The 17,373-nt window shown below is 37.8% G+C and overlaps 1 protein-coding gene across 12 annotated transcripts in view; it reads left to right on the top strand.

Moving 5' to 3' along the window:
• The first annotated feature begins 2,117 nt into the window (after nucleotides 1–2,117).
• LOC127419304 (solute carrier family 41 member 1-like) overlaps nucleotides 2,118–17,373 on the top strand; it is a 108,552-nt gene continuing 93,296 nt past the window's right edge. For 9 of the 12 annotated variants that reach the window (XR_007893635.1, XR_007893636.1, XR_007893637.1 and 6 more), the window contains exons 1-2: nucleotides 2,118–2,273; nucleotides 4,094–5,332. Coding sequence is in view for 7 of the 12 variants with exons in the window: in XM_051660618.1 (XP_051516578.1) it covers nucleotides 4,167–5,332 (1,166 nt within the window). In the remaining 5 variants the exon portion in view is untranslated. Of the gene's footprint in view, nucleotides 2,274–4,093; nucleotides 5,333–5,458; nucleotides 5,827–10,035; nucleotides 13,938–17,373 lie in introns of those variants that run through there. The other 3 variants (XM_051660613.1, XM_051660620.1, XM_051660610.1) reach the window with 3 other exon arrangements.

Raw genomic sequence — 17,373 nt, 5'->3', positions numbered from 1 at the left:
TTGTTGGTGCACGGTGGCTCAATGGTTAGCACTGTCACCTCACAGCAAGAAGATCCTGGGTTCAAGTCCTGGCTCAGACAGGGGAGCCTTTCTGTGAGGAGTTTACATGTTCTCCCTGTGTTCGTGTGTGTTTCCTTTGGGTGCTTTGGTTTCCCCACAGTCCAAAGACATGCAGTTCAGGTAAACTGGAGACTCTAAAATTGCCTGTGAGTGTGTATGTCTGTGTGTGCTGCCCTGTGGTGGACTGGCAACCTGTCCAGGGTGTTCCCCTGCCTTTGGCCCAGAGACAGCTGGGATAGGCTCCAGCACAACCCTGTGACCCTGCTTAGGAAAAGCAGCTTAGAAAATATAAGGGAAAAAAACTTTATTTGTTGTTTAGAGATAATGAGATAATATCTCATATCCCCTTTACATACATACACAGTCTGGGTTGCTATTATTGGAAGTGGGTGAAAGGCTATACAGTAATCCTCTAAAGCAGATATTCAGAAACACGCTTAGCTGCTTAATACATGTAGTAAATGAAAGGAAGTTCAATGGGAGACAAGCCATATGGTGATCCCAGACAGTACTATCATGCAGAAAACATGTTACATAACATGTAGTCTCATGTTGGACAAAGAAAGGATTTTATCCACGGTCTGTTTTGGTCCAGGTTTTGTCCTTTGCCACTGTGAATCCACATTTAGAAAAACCTATTAAATAAATGATATGACAATTACTATATAAACCCCCTTACTCTAGTGTTTATAGACTTATGGGTTCTGACGAACAACTGCAGGCCTTCTTTTTATGCATTTCGCTTTTAAACACATTTTATCAGTTTGTGTGTTCCCTGGAAGCTTGAAGCATAGGGTCTGGGCAACTGGTGGTTAGAGGGTCAGGTGAGATGAGCAAGCCTACATTTTAGGGGCTCTCTAAAATATTTGGATTATGTTTGTAAGGTGCTTCTTTATTAAGTAAAGTATGGAGGTGTGGATGTCTGGTCTGGATAGCTTAAAAACTAACCAGTTTGGTATCTCTCTTCATAACTATTGAGTGTGATCTTCTGCCTGACATTGTGCCCACTAGTATACACTTGTACGTCTACGTTTGGCTTTCCAATGAAGGAACTGGGATCATTTGAAGAAGATTTTGCTCTTAAAATAGCTAAACTCAGCAAAACAAACTAAAATAAAATATGTTGTTAATATTACTTAATGCAATAGCTAACATGACATTAAAATAAACAGTACTTTTATAGCATTTATTAAGTCTTTATCCCTCCCATACCTTTAAGTTAGATGGTTAAAAGTTAAGCCGGTGCACAAATAAGGGCATGAAAATTTATTTGCAAGATCACATAGTCCATTTATCCATGATTGTTTTTTTTTTAAAAGTTACCTGTATCACATTCAGATGCATGCCATGTATATGTGTCTTTATGAGGTCAGTACTTTAATTCGATATGAAATTAACAATAGCAGTATTTTTTGTTTTCTCTTCCAACAGTCATGACGTAAGTTTATTGTATAATAGTGGTGCTGTTAGTTAATTAAAACAGGTCTGACTTCACATTATTAATCACAACTCTTGAACTTTGACTTGATCAGCTGCAAAGTCCTGTTGCCATTTTTTTTTTTTTTTTTTTTTTTGCATCAGATGCACCAATATTACTCAGCACTATGAAAACAAACAAACAAACAAACAAACAAACAAACAAAAATATTTAATTAAATTTTAAATATTTATTTTAAATATGTTATAACATAAATCATTTTAATGCAACTTTTAAATTGCATTCTACAATATTAAAGAGCATTTGACAATTGTTTTCTTATTATTATTATTATTATTTTTAAACCATATTCCAATTTTTGCTTTTAAGTGACACTGTTAATGTTCCATACAGCACCAGGCAAGAGTTAAAGTTCCACCAGTCAGTTGACTGAAGTAACTCTGTAGTTGCAATTAAAGCTGATCTGGCTGTAGCTTCATTGATGACAAAAGACATGAGTCCTGCCTCCTTGTTCATGTTGACCAATCCCAGCAAGTGGAGCAGACGAGCCTTCAGCAGCCTTCCCCAAATCTACTCTTATAGACCACAAGACTGCGATCGTGTGACAGCAATGTAATACTACAGAGAGAGGAGAGAGCATGATCTGCCACGAGAGGCTTCTTGTGTCAAGGGCAAAAAAAATCCATTTAAAGACGAATGAAGAATTCATCAGACGAGACAGACGGATCGGGCTAGAGCTTTGAAGAAGAAGGATTAATACGAGTGATTAAGAGAAGTAAGTTTGCATGTTTATATATATATATATATATATATATATATATATATATATATATATATATATATATATATATATATGCTTTCATTTGAGCGTCGAAGTTCTGCTTCGAAATTTGCGTGACTGTTTGCTGCTTGGAAGCGTGTTACAGTAAAGGAACAATATAGGGGTTTTAATGGATAAACAAGGTTGTCATTAAGGTATACTAATACTTTTCACATAAGCTATAATTAATTTTTAAAAACATTTTGCGGAAATAAAATTGATATTAAAATGTCACTTTTTTTTTAAACAATTTACACAAAAGTGTCCATGTTATATTAAACATTATAAGTATTTACATTAATAATATATTTTGTTCACTGCAGCTTCACAAATCACATATTTAGTAGTTTTTATTATTTATCTCTAACCTACCTATGTTATTTAATTGTAACATGAATATTAAAGTAAAGTGTGTGTTTTTTCTTTCAAAGAAAGAAACGAGAGATTTAAAGCGATTTTTAAAGTGTCCAGGGGAGTTTGACAAACAATACCTCATAAATTTGCTGTGGACACATGTCGTAGTTGACACTGCATGTAGAAGTCAGGATTATTCTCGGTCACACCGCTGCAGACAGGGGGCGCTAGACTCAGTGCCACGGTCAAAGATCAAACGCCAATCAACAGTTCCAATACTGATTAATGAACTACTTCACCAGACCTTAACGAACGTTCTGACCGTCTGATTACATATGTAGACTATAGACTTAGACCTTTATTGTACTATGTCTTAAGGATGTCACTTAAATCACGTGTGCAGAATGTATGCATAAAAGCTCTGTTGGAGTGGTTATGAGAGTGCTGTAGTTACTTTTTTATGCGCATGATCCAAGAAATCCTATAATGAAATTACTAGCTTCATTATTGAAGTGAGGCTTTGGTGGTAGAATTTTTTTTTTTTCTTTTTTTTTTTACTGAGAAGGTATGTCAGTACCATAAGTGAAATGTGTAGTCTATATTCAGTTTAAAATTTCCCACATTTAAGTTTTTCGTATGCTGCTGATTAGTGCTTCATTGTGAACTATAAAGAAGTACACGGTTGACCTGTGAACCTGTCATATATATATATATATATATATATATATATATATATATATATGACTAAATGTATGCATAAAAGCTTTGTTGGAGTGGTTATTAGAGTGCGGTAGTTACTTTTTTATGTGCATGATCCAAGGAATCCTATAATGAAATTACTAGCTTCATTATTGTAGTGAGACTTTGGTGGTAGAATTTCCCAGAAGTGAACAATGTAGCCTTCATGAATGTCTACATACAGTTGATACGCTGATAGCACTACAGTTGGGCTTTCATACTAATAAGAAAGATCCCTAAAATAAACATATATTTATGCAACAATTATAATCCAGACTAAAAATAATAGACAACACTCAGTTATTGACCGTAGTTGATTGATTAAAAAATCAGTTGTCTTAAACAGAACAGTGTCATTTTATGAACCATTTTGGCAGTAATTTTGGTTGTTCAATGATCATCTGTTTCCAATCATGAACAACATTCCAAGACTCTTTGTGCACACACAATGCTATCTTGTCTGAATGAGTTTGGTTTATAGCAAGACTTGGAGCGATGGGGTAACATGTTTACATCCTTATTTTAGCTTTGACGTACATGGCTATTACAGTAAATTGTTTCCAGTGTCTCACACTTCCATGGAAGGGGGGGTGGGGGGGTTGGGTTTAGCACCAAACTCGTGATGAGTGGAAGATAAAATCGTGACTTATCTCGGTTTGTTTTTATGCTTTTTCCAAAAACAGAGAAAGACTGGAATAGTTCATAGCAGGCAACTGTACGAGTGACCTCCACGCTTTGGACAGGCAGTCGCCAGGAATGGTGGATCACTTGTTGCTTGGTGAAGAGACTTTCTTTCCTTATACTTGTTTGCTGTCAGCCCACAACCCATCGGATATGGTAACAGACGAGGGGGTGTACCATATGCTTCCATCTCCATTCTCAGAGGATAACCTGAGTGACACATCTAGCCCTCGTTCCTGTTCCAGCCCTGAGTCTCAGGTGCTTGGCTCCAGTTGTGGGAGCAACTCGAGTGGAGAAAGCCAAGATGACCTGCTTGACTTCCTCCACTCTCAGTCCATGTTGAGCCAAAAGTCCCCCTCCTCCACCACAATGTCTCCCATGGTCCCTCCAATCCTTCCCATGGGTCTCGCTTGGGAGTCACGATGGGACCGTGCCACCAAAGAGGAGTGCTTCGAGTTCCCGGTTTTCCCTGGAGATTTGGAGAACCATGCAGGGCTACTATTTCAGCCCACCTTGGAAGAAATCGAGGAGTTCCTGGAGGAAAATATGGACGTGGTTGCCTTGAAGGAGGGAGCTGGTGAGGGTTGGATGACCGGTGCAAACAGCCAGGCAGCTACATCAGAAGCTTGGGCTCAAAGTTTAGACCAAACAGTGCCTGTCTCCAGTGACATAATTGCTGACAACGAACTAAAAAATGTACAATCCCCAGCAGGGCCCATCACAAATCCCCAAAGTGCGCTGAAAAAGGAGGATTCATCTGGGAAGGTTATGGTGGTGGATAGTCCTGGCATGCCTGTAATCCTACAGCTCCAACCCATTCAGGTAAAACAGGAGTTGAGCCCGAAAGCAGTCCCCACACCACCTACACCGCAACCTGCCTCGGACATCAAAATAACCCAGCTCCTCGTCAACATCCAAGGTCAGACTTTCGCCTTGGTTCCTCAGGTTGTCCCACCGGCCAGCCTTAGCAATTCATCCTCAAAGTTTGTCCGTATCGCCCCGGTTCCCATTGCTGCCAAGCCTGTGGGTCTTGGGGAGAATGGAACAGGTGATGCCCAAGGGCTTATAGTTGGCTGTCACAAATTCCAGAAAAGCACCGTAGCTGATCTTATTAAAATGCACAAGTGCACTTTCCCTGGCTGTGCCAAGATGTACACCAAGAGCAGCCACCTAAAGGCCCACTTGAGGAGACACACAGGGGAGAAACCATTTGCCTGCACTTGGCCAGGCTGTGGCTGGAGGTGAGTGTTTAGGGAAGGATGGCACGTGTTGATAAGATCAATAACTAATGCAATCAATTCAAGAATATGAAAATAATTACTAATATGACTGTTACATATGTTTTTTCCCCCACTTAAACACTGAAGTTAGCTGTCAAGGTCTGTGTGTGTACACAAAGGGCTATCACTCCAAGTTGTAGTCATTGCGAAAGCAGTGAGGTACATCACTATCTCTGTTAACCATCCATGAATGAACTTCAAAATGGGGCCAGTAAGGATGCTAAAATGGGATTAGCCAAATTCCTAAACATATTCTTGTTACTCATATTCCTGGCTTTTAGGTATTTTGTAAAATTTAGATGTACATATTGTTGCCTAAAGAGTGGTTTGTAAGCACAGAGGTGATATTGGATAAAGACTTAGTTGTGGATGTTGTTTCATTCACATTTTGCCCTTAGATTTTGGATCTTGTTTTGCGTTATCTCTGCTGTTTAGAGATTAGATAAAGTCTTTGAAGATGCATACTTTGGCCTATTCATAGGCTCATTTGTTTACTCTCAGTCTGTGTCCAGCTACAGTCTTTTTGAGCAGGGCCTGTAAAGTGTAAAGTGCATAAGTGCTTGTTGTAAGGTCAGGACTGACAAAATAGATAGCTTTTAGTGGCAGTCAATTGAAAAGCAATCTTTAATGACAATTTCTTGTAAGTTGATAGGAAACAGTTTAAAATCAGATTTGTGTCTGTTTGTGCTGTTGATCGTCTACCAAGACTTAAGCAAAAGGAATAACAATATGTTTGATGTTATGAATGTTATATTTTGGGGTCCAGAATGATGCATGTTTCTAACAAAAGTGTAATCTTGAATTGATTGCAATAATTACTGATCTCATCATTGACAAGCAACTACATTCTTTAAGTGTTTTGGCTTAGGAAGACATAGTCCCAGATTTAGCCATTCCCGGGTTCCAAGTCCTTCTTTCAGATGACAGCTCCTGTCAATGATCCACTGGTTTGTCTAGTTTCATGTCCGACCATACAAGAGCAAAGATTACCCAGTTATTGTAAAAGAAAAACAGAATGGCAGGTCAGCACTGTCAAGAGAGGGGGCCTCTAGTCAAGTATGATAAGACTTGAACTGTTGAGAGGTCTGTTTTTATCTGTGACCTTGGCTAGCCTTGATTCTGGATAGCAGTTGTGTCCTCTGGCAGTGTGTAGCCTTCAGCAGTCTGTTAGTCTGATTGAGGTCTCTGGGAAGCTCAGGAAATGGATGTAGGGAAGAAAGAAACAGAAAGTATTCCCCATTGGCTGCCTCAAGCCTGGCTGCGGCAACGCTTTGACAGCATTTTTAGCATTCCTTTGGTGTTCCGCAAATAAAAGTGTCTAAGTGATACATAATACACACACAAACCCATGCTCACACTTTTAGATTGGAAAGTTCTTCAACATAAAAGCACACTGGACTGAACAACACAGCAGCAGACTGTCAAGATGCTTGGTAAACATTAAAACATCTTCACATACACATTCTGTGTTTTGCTGTTCATAACTCTGGTGATAAACAGCTTAAACCAGTCTAAGCTGGTATTAGCTGGTTTTAGCCTGTCTAACTGTTCTCCTAGCCTGGCCAAGCTGAGGCTCATTTGGTTTAGCTGGTCAGCCAGCTGGTCTCCTAGCCTGGCCAAATGACAAGTGCTCAAAACCCTTTTAAAACCAGAAAACAGACAATCTTGACCATACTGGGAGACCATTTAAGACTAGCAAACCATCTTAGGCCGGTTTCAGCTGTTTGTTGTTTTTAAACAAGGAAATGCTGATATTCAGAAGATCCATACAAATGGAAAAAAGGATGTGCATAGTGTGTTTAAGAAACAACACCTAAGGTTAACGGAGGGCAAAACCTGCATGAAAATCATGACATCCTGTATTTTAACTGATACAGTTTATAGTATCAATATGTGCATGTAACAGAGTGTATCTCTCTGAAAGACTCTCCTGTAACTCATCTTATTGCATTTTCCAGTGGGTTTCATAACACAGTGTTGGGTAACTGATGCATAACGTCCATGAATGTTTTATTTTTAAAGGGAAAGTTCACCCTAAAATGAAAATTCTGTCATCATTTAGGCACATAATTGACTTGTTCAAAACCACATAGCTTTTTTTTCTTCCATGAAATACAAAACGCTATGTAAGGCACAGTGTTACCCTCAGTCTCCATTTACTTTCATTGTTTGGAAAAAGATGCCATGAAAATGAATAGTTACTGAGGCTAACATCTTCTTTTGTGTTCCATGGAGGAAAGAAAATTGTATAGGTTTGAAACAACACGGTTGTGAGTAATTAAATAATTAAATAACAGAATTATTATTATTATTATTTATTTATTTATTTTTATTTTTTTGGAGAACTATCCATTTAAATAAAAATGTAAACATAAAAATTTCAGGTTAAAAATTATAAGAATGTGTAAGGGAAAGCGTATATCTTTGGTCCTGTAACTGGTCACAATTCCTTTAAAGTTTTTCACCACTTTTAATGCATTTTTAACCTTCACCATTTTATATGAAATGGTACTGCAGTGTGAAAAATGTATATTTAAAAGTGCAAATATTTAATGTAGTCTCAGTTAATATGAGGTCATAAAAATGGCATGCATAATTATTATTGCAGTAGTTTAAAATAGAGTACAGCATTAAAAAAAATATTTCATGAAATATGCATTCACAAAGTGGAAAGGCATTGTAATAATGCTTTGTACATGATGCACAAATGTACTGTATGTGTTTGTGAACATGCATGTGTAGTTTTAAAATAGAAGTTTATAGGATGTGCTACAGAACGTGCTGGAACAGCTCAAGTTCGTGAGCTCTGACATCCAACTAGGAGGGGCGCCTCATCCAATCCCACCCCATGGGGCAACAATTAGTTTACCACCATCCCATCCCAACATACTTCAAAGCCAGCCTCCCTCGCATACCAACACAATAACGCATGTGGTATTCCAGAATGTCAAGTACTTCATCAATCAAAAAAAGTTGTAAATACACTAAACATCGATTTACCATTAGACTCATGTTGTTTCAAGTTCGTATGACTAGATTTTCATTTTTGTTCGTACTATCCCTTTAACCCATGCTTGTGGCACACGTCAATTCCTATGATGATGTCATCTCTTTTGAATTTAAAATAAGAAAATTCTTGTTAATTTTGTCAAACTTGTTGTTGCTCCAGGGCTTTTATTTTTGGATTCAACTTGAAGTTGCACTTACAGTAAGTGTTAGAATAGCAGCAACTGTACTTTTCCAGTCTTAGCTTTTTGGAAAATGGGATGAAAAGCCAAGCGGGAGAGAGACTGGTTTTTATAGCCTTGCAAATACTCTACACATGTTCCTGGGATATTAGAAACAGATACTACCTCACCTATGGCTGCATGTGAAACCGTGCTGTGGGATTGAGCAACAGTTGATCTTCTGCTTTTCTAATTTTAAATACACTACCCTTCAGACGCTTATTATTGCATAACGTGTCTATTGGTAGAATAAAGGCAGAGTAAAGTTGACAGTTATGTGTACACTAGCGACTTAATGCAATTAATTTCCCAGGAGTCTCGAATTCTTGTGCAGGGTTTATGGCATAACTTCAGTCAGAGAGAACTCGTTTTTCACGGCATTTTTCAAAAAAAAAAAAGAAAGAAAGAAAAGAAAAAGAAAAGATCTGTGCATTTTTTTCCCTTCTCTGGTCTTTGGTTTATAGACTGATAGTCACCTTCAGAAAACATTAACAATCTTTTTGAAACTCGAGCATTGGTTTAAGCCCCGAGTTAAATATAGTTACTCATTAGATCTGCTCCAAGCACAAACCATTTGGTGCTCAGTAGTTAATTGTTTGACGGATTTAATTGACATTGCATACACTCTGTGTCAGCCTATTCAACTCAAAGGCCATATAAGAGATTTCACTCTGTGACAGATTCAAGCTGTTATGCTTTTCACTGTGTTCAGTACAATTTTCACCTCTCATCCGATTTCACATTAGCAACGATTGCTCTTTCAAAACGACAAATATCAGAATACACTGGGGCAAGTAAAAGTTGTGCGATATGGCTTATTAATGCCAAAAAAGGAGACATCTCTTGTGGAGTAAAAAAAATTATTTTAGAGTGAAAATGCATTGTCATCACATAAGTAATGTTAAGAGCGATTCAGATGTTGCATTTTCATTCTAAAATAAAATTTTCATTCCACTGAAAGTTAGGTCTTACTTCTTGGTTCCAACAGGACCAGAACCTGTGTCTCTGAGATTGCTTGTGCAACTCGTTATCAGTAGCAGTAGAGGGAAAGGTGATTACGATGGAAATGATGCAAAAATGTCTGATGGGTGATGCCACTTGTCAGTAACTCGGCAGATTTCAGGCTACTTGAACTTTTGGAAGCAACATGTCGATTTCCTGTGAGATCATGTTGTTTTAACTTTGTATAATGTCTACTCATGAATCGTTTAGAACAAGACCAGAAACTAGTATTAAGTACATTCTGTAGGGTCAATTTTGACTTCATGTAGCTTTTAAGACAAGTGTATTTGAAACAGTTAGGTCATATTCCTTTTTAACGCATAAATCATGAATCTTTGACAAAAAAAAAAAAAAAAAAAAAAAAAAAAAGCACAAATTAATTGGATCAGTGCACCACCATTGATATTTGGCTTTGTCTCTGGATTCTTCCTGCAGATTCTCCCGGTCGGACGAGCTGTCACGACACCGTCGGTCTCACTCTGGAGTTAAGCCCTACCAATGCCCCGTCTGCGAGAAGAAATTTGCCCGCAGCGATCACCTGTCCAAACACATCAAAGTCCATCGCTTTCCACGAAGCAGCAGGACAGCACGCACTGCACACTGACCCCGCACAACCCTCCACCAGAGGAGTGAGAGAGATAGAGAGATCTAGAGAGTGACAGATTGACTCGTGGTACTGTCATAATTTATTACGTGAGGTTCCGATTAACTGAAGAAGAATTTGGAACTGCTACTTGACTTGTCCGACTTGCAGATGTTCTAAGCTTTGTAGATTGTATTTTTATAGTCTTCATGATTGTTTTCTATGTCTCGAGAACAAATTTTGCAATGTTCAAAGTATTTTTTTTTTTTTTACTTTGAGGTATGAATTGTTGATGTATCGGCCAATAACTAACGCATCAACATTCCTTGTTTATTCTCATGAGAAAGTCGCTTCTCTTTGCCAATGTAAAGTGTTTGGCTCCTCTTAACCAAAAATCTCGGGTTCATTTTAACTACTACTGATCATTGGTAGGATTGTGCCATTATAAGCTATTGGCAAACTCTGAGGTTTTTCCTCTTGACTTTCTGTTGTATGCTTGTAAACGAGCCGGATCTCATGAAAAAAACGTGACTGTGGCAACATTTTTGCTAAATTATATTACATGGCTCCTTACATGTATCACGACAGTTACTAGGTGCAGTGCCCACTGAGTGGCGCTAAAAGCGAGTTTAAGATTAATGCCCTATTGAGTTTTAAATCATCAAAATGTACCTCCCTATCCTAAACCTTAAACCTAAACATAACTGACAGTTTCAGAAAAAGCAAATGCGAGATGAAAAATGCAATTGCTGCAGCAAACACATCATTTTGTGGTGCTTCTATGACACTTTCGGCTCATGTGTCGACTCACATGCTCTTCAGTGCTTGTACCCCAGTCCTTTTTATTGCAAGTGAAACATTCTATCAGTTAAGCTTCTGTACAATTTAATTGCACTTAAACTAGCTTATAAATGTAGTTGGTTTTTAATGCCTCTAATATTCATTTCACCAGGAAACTGCTGCGATACATACAGCAAGCCATGTAAAAATTAGTTTGCAAAAATGTAGGTATAGTAAGGTGATTCTATGAGACCATGTAGTAGTAAACTGTGAAATGCCTCTCAGTCACACCATATAGAATGAAACAACGAAAGTCAAAGCACGCACATTTGTCGTATGTGAACTGGCCTCCTGATCAGTATTGAAATTTTCTTCTATTTAAAACTTTTTGTTGTCAATGCAAAACCTTTTTTTTTTTTCATTTCATTTGTTGCTTTCATAAAAGACCTAGTCTAAGTCTAAAAACAAGATACCTTCTGGGCCTTTGTGTAATCTAAATGTTTGCAATTGGGGCCAAGGCATTTGTGGTTAGGTGCTTGCGGTTTGTGGATTATTTTCAACAGCAATGCTACACATTTCATATTTGCCTCTTACCCAAATTAGATGATATATACAGTAAGTCAGTCATTGTTGATATGTAAGCTTGGTCAATACTCAATGTCACATAAGTATTTCACAACTCTGCTTTCCCTGCTGGAAAGACCAGCTTAGACCAGCATGAATTTTAATTCCAATGTGGTTTATGCAGGTTAGTGATGGTTTGATGATGGTCTAGCTGGTTGGACCAGCAATACTGGTCTTTTCAACAGATTTGCCATTTGAAATAGTTCTCTCCAACCAGAACAAGACTGAATAACTCTTTATTCTCACCTCAACAAATCTGAATGCTGTACTGGAATACCAACCCATTTTTTTTTTATTTTTTTTTAACTTGGGACTACTTCATCTACCAAAATGTCTCAAGTTCGAATGACACAAACTGGAATTGCAAGGTGCTAACCAGCCTCGAACAGAAGCTTCTTTACAGTGGGACAAAACCAGGTCAAATCATGCTTGAGAAATGTAGTCCTGGAAGCATCTGGATTTCAGAGAGGACATTCTTCATGGGAACTGTAGTCATGGACACAGCTTGACTACTGATACGGCATGTTGACCATACAGTATGTTCACTAAAGGAATGTGCTTAAAATCTAGTGGAGTGCTGATATCTTCTACTAATGTTTAACAAAATGATACGTCTTCTCTGAGTAGGGTCTGTTTAAGGATCTGGAATTGGATTTTTATAGGTTGTTAGATGTAGGGCTTTGTAACAACCTTGAAAATCCAATCTCTTCTATGCAGTCTGTTTTTGCCAAAACAATAGCTCAAATGGAAACAACTACAATGTTAAACAGAGTGCCTTAGGTGTGCAATTGACGTGCAGTTGCTCTTTGTACTGTGCAGACATTACAATATACAGCCAGCAGGCACAACAGCCAACAGGAACCTGTAGATGCATCTACGTATATACACATAAAGCATATATGATAGTATATGACAGGAATGCTGCCATTCAAAGAACCAATCAGTACTGCCCTGAATCGTTCTCTAGCCACCCAAAATATCAATTTAGTATCTAAGCTGATTTAGATGTTTCTGCTGAAAGTCTATAGGAGAAATACAAATAGACACAAATGAGTCAGTTGTTGACACACAGTAAGCATATAGAGCTATACACTTATTGTGGATATCAGAGCTCAGATTGTTTGTTTTGGAAGCATTTAATGAGAAATGTTTGCATTCATATTGAAATCTCTGACTTTTGATTACAGTGAATTTGAGCACATTTTGAGATATCATTGAGATCTCTTTTTAAACTTTAGAAAAGACATGTGAGATTACTAGGGTCATTTTCTTCTCAGAAGAAAAATCTGAGAAGCAGGAGATTTACAGTAAACGAAAAAGAAGCAATTGAGACATTAATGAGATCTCATTTATGATCTTTCCTGTAGGCAGCTCTGCATTATAGAGCATAACATCAAGAAACAGTATGCTTTCCTGACTGCGGCATAGAGGAATGCTTAGAAATGAATATGGTATTGTTTTTCTGCTCAGATCATTTAGCAGTTGTTGTGGTCCGGAAAACTGATCTTTGATCAGATACCTGTATAACGGAGCAGGAAGAAACTAGAACCACTCAGGATTCTAACAAAAAAAACAGTACCAGGACAAGTTCCAGAAGATCCCTTTAAATGAAGAAAAGTGTGCCACAAGTTTATGCCAACACATATGGTGCATTAGTAGATGTTTTGCTGCTGTTTGTGCTTGTAAACTTTGAGCATACCAGTGCCAATGAGTCTTATTTATGTATGTGAAGATGAGAGCATTTCTAAAATGTAATAATGCCCACACATTTTAAATACTATCATATCTCTTCGAACTTGTTTTGTTGCTCTCTGAATTATCATCCCTCTTGCATAAGAGCTAACCATGCAGAATCAATTTTGATAGGAACAGATGATTGGTTGCATTGCTCATAGCCTCACCCATCTGAAAAACACAGTAAGAATATGCTTGACTGACGCTTGTTGTTTATCATGGTCTAATGTCCTATGAGCTTGGTATTCCCTGTTCAAGTTCACGACCGTTATTTGTGTAAAGAGTAACAGAAAGACACACAGGCGGAGGAGACTGCATACTGTTAGTGATGCATTCCTTGTCGTCTACATGAATTTCTCTGTGAAATAGGTGCTTATGGCCACCATTGAATGTATGTATACTGTATGTACAAACTTTGTACAAAATGTAGTTGGATCAGAGAGTACCGGATATTCTTCTAGACGTATCTCACGTCTTTGATTGTATAAATGTCCCCTGTAAAATGTAAACCAATGTACATAATAACAATTCAGTATATATAAAAATATAAATATTATATATTTTTCTTGATATACATAAGATGCATTTACAAATAAAGTGAAAATAAGAACTTTGAGTTTTTTAACATTTATGATTTTTGGGCAGATCATTTATTGTTCCAGGCAATGGCTAAGGCCTTAAAGAATGTTCTGTGTTCAACACAAGTTAAGCTCAAACAATTGCATGAGTGAGTAAGTAATGAGAGAATTTTCATTTTTGGGTGAACTATCCCTTTAAACCCCAGCTCTAACAAAGGAGTAAAAGTGAGCCAAACAGTAAATGCTAAGCGGTGCCATAAAATATATTTTAGTACATCTTCGATATAATTTACAGATGAATTTTATTTGATTGTATGGTGTATTACGGAGAGGTGGAAGTCCTCATAACTAATTACAGAAGGTTTGCCTATAAAGATAACTAATGGTGTAGAACGCATGGCATTTATCCTATATTTCCTCAAAATTGTATCATAACAGCCAATCGTCTGTTCAATTGTTGAGCTTTTGCCACTTTAAGACTCAGATACACATTTACAGCGACTTTCTTCCTTGTACTTTGCTCAGAGTAACGAAGAAGGTCTAAATAATCTAACATCTTCAATACATCTATAAAACATTTTCTCTTGGATGTACAGTATATAAGACATTAAGAAGATCTTTTTGAAACATTTATGATTTAGAATGTTTGAAAATCTGATCTTTTGTAGATGTTTATAAGATGTTAATTAAAATATGATGCTTACCAGATGAAACACTCTTAAACAGATGTCTCGGAGATGTACGTGTGCTATCTGGGATGACTCATTTTATGAATAAAGTACACACAAGATCAGTGAAATAAGCTATTTCATGGCTAATGCTAACACTAGCATGCTATATGTGGCCATAATATGCACCAGTCACCATCTGTTAATGTATTTTGTAGGCTTGATGTGCACTAGTGGCAGTATGAAGGCCATTAACAGCCGGTACGAAGTTTCCCTGAAAGTTTGTGCTGGCAAGCTGTTTGAAACCACTGCAACAAACTCAAAAACCCCTTTTTGGACAGATTTAGTTAAAAATGACATCTCATCCATTCCTTCTTTGATTTAGCTAAAAGTATATTGCCTCCTTTGGACAGCAAATTACAATAAATCAGGGGATAATGGGATGAGAACATGATACAGACCAGACATGTATCTGGACCTTCAACATAAGCATAGACTTAATATATCAGAGCTGAGCTAACCATGTGCTAACAGCTAAACCACAGCTCTGTCACAAACAACACCCACTTAGTAATACACCATAGGAAGCTTATATGATTTTTTCCCCTTACACACCAGTCCAGTGCAAGACACCCATGCATTGTTTATGCTTAGTCACTCTGCATAAGGATTATCGCTGAAAAGCTGCTGTGCAATGCCCTGATGTTTATAGCTAAGTTCTGATTTATGCTGCTCCCTTCACAAGCCCCTGACCACCGGTGGCACTCCTAAGATGAGAGGGTGGGAGGGAGTCTGGAAGAGAAGAATGCAGTGAAGTGATGCTCTGTTTACGGCCATCTGTTGGACAGGCTCACTGATGCGAAGCCAATCCTCAGTCTTCTGCCAATATCTCTAGACTTTAGCTACCCTCAGATGGCAAATCTTGAACTTACCTGTCCAAAAACATCTGTCCTGTTAATTCTGGACTTGGTTATTGAGATCTCAAGGTTTTTGTCTTCTTCTTGTTTCAGATTGCAGTTATCAGTGTGTTGGGCAGTAGCTTAATGAAAGTGCAGCTACGCTGCTAACTAAACTATGTTTCAATTCATTTATTTCAGTAGCATCACATTTTCCAACAAGTAGCGGTTTAACATGATAGAATGCTATACTGCTGTATTTGCAATATTGTAAAGAGCTGTTCAGGTTGTAGTCCAAAAACCCCAAAGTGAATTTGCCATGGGTTCCTTCTGGATTTTCCTATGGGTTTTTAATAATGGCAGTTTTGCATTTATGAGTAAATTTAGGACTGTGGTGAACAAGTATTTTCAAGTAATGTTTACCACAGACCTTATTTACTTATAAATACAAAACTGCCATTATACAAAATCCATAGGAAAATCCAGAGGGCACCCATGGCGAATTAGCCTTCTGTATTTGCCTACAAATTGATGTCACGATTGAACAGCTCTATTGCATGCACAGCTTAACAGCTGAGCGAACTAAGTTAACTGCCAAACATGTACATATGCTCAAATTAATCAGTGAATCATTTTCTAATGAATCAGTTCAACTTTTTAGTAGCAAAATACAAAGAATTATAATTATTACTAAAACTGTACAAAATAATATTTTATTTTTATTAATGCTGCTGTTCATCATCACTATGCTTTCAAAGTTAAAGTGCTTTCTGGTTTAATTTATGGTAGTGTACATGTCATTCATCCTACACGACCCACCCAGAGTGGGATTTGAACCAGTGATCCCCAGTATGAGAGTCGGACGCATTACCAAGGAGGCTAGAAAAGACATGGCCTCTAGCCTCAGTCACTAGTGCGTTTCTCAAGGCCAAGAGAGTGAGGTTTACACACTGTAAAGCTATCATGTACCAGCTGGCTACCGTTACATATAGTAGATCTATCTTCGAGATCGTCACTGTTTTTGTATCAGATAAATACTGTTCCAACTATCCTAACTGTTCTATGTTGCTAGCTACTTTTTATTAGTAGATTGTAGAGTAGCTAACTACTTTTTCAAAAGGGTAGCTTGACTGTAGCTTAACTAACTACTTGACAAGCTACAGTTTCAAAGTAGCTTCCCCAAACTCAGTGTGTTTACATGCATTTTAAAAGTTTGATTTCAGTCCAATAATTTGTCTTTTAAAAACGTCATGCAAACACTTTGGTCCCCTGCTGAAAAGACCAGCATTGCTGGTCACCAAGTTCTGTTGTGTTTTGGTGCTGGTTTCTCAATATGGGATGCTGGTGTCTGCATTAGGCTTTTAAACTGTCTTAACCAGCTTCATCAGAAAGACCATGCTGGTCAGTCAGCAACACTAGCTAAGTTATGCTGGGCTATGCTGGTCCACCAGCTAGACCAGGATAAACCAGCCTAAACCATCCTGGGAAATGCATGCTGATTAAGCTGGTCTTTTCAGCAGGGTCCAGTTGGATTTTTGCAAAGTCAGACTAACAGACCTAGAAAATACGATTGTAACTCGGCTTCATCAAGCATGTTAACGTTAATTGGAGCACAATTGGCCTTGGTGTTTTGCACATGCTCTGAAAGACACAGGTGATGCAAGACACCTTAACACTTCCTAAACTAATTCCCTTCATTCACATATTTGATTACGCATTTCGTCATGTATACTTGGACATCTGCTGTAGCTCGATTTTAACTGGGCATGTAAGGATCATTCCTGGGATTTGGTAAAATTTCAATTTGGAATTTGTTTTTCAGCTACATTTGATTAATCGTCTGAATACACCCCAATATTAGGCACATATTAAACCTCCAACAAATCATATTTGCACCTCAGGCATCAAAG

This window comes from Myxocyprinus asiaticus, chromosome 28, assembly GCF_019703515.2.
Source record: "Myxocyprinus asiaticus isolate MX2 ecotype Aquarium Trade chromosome 28, UBuf_Myxa_2, whole genome shotgun sequence".
In the NCBI taxonomy this organism is placed as follows: Eukaryota; Metazoa; Chordata; class Actinopteri; order Cypriniformes; family Catostomidae; genus Myxocyprinus; species Myxocyprinus asiaticus.
The sequence above is the reverse complement of the archived record's forward strand: the minus strand, read 5'-3'. Positions and strand labels throughout refer to the sequence as shown.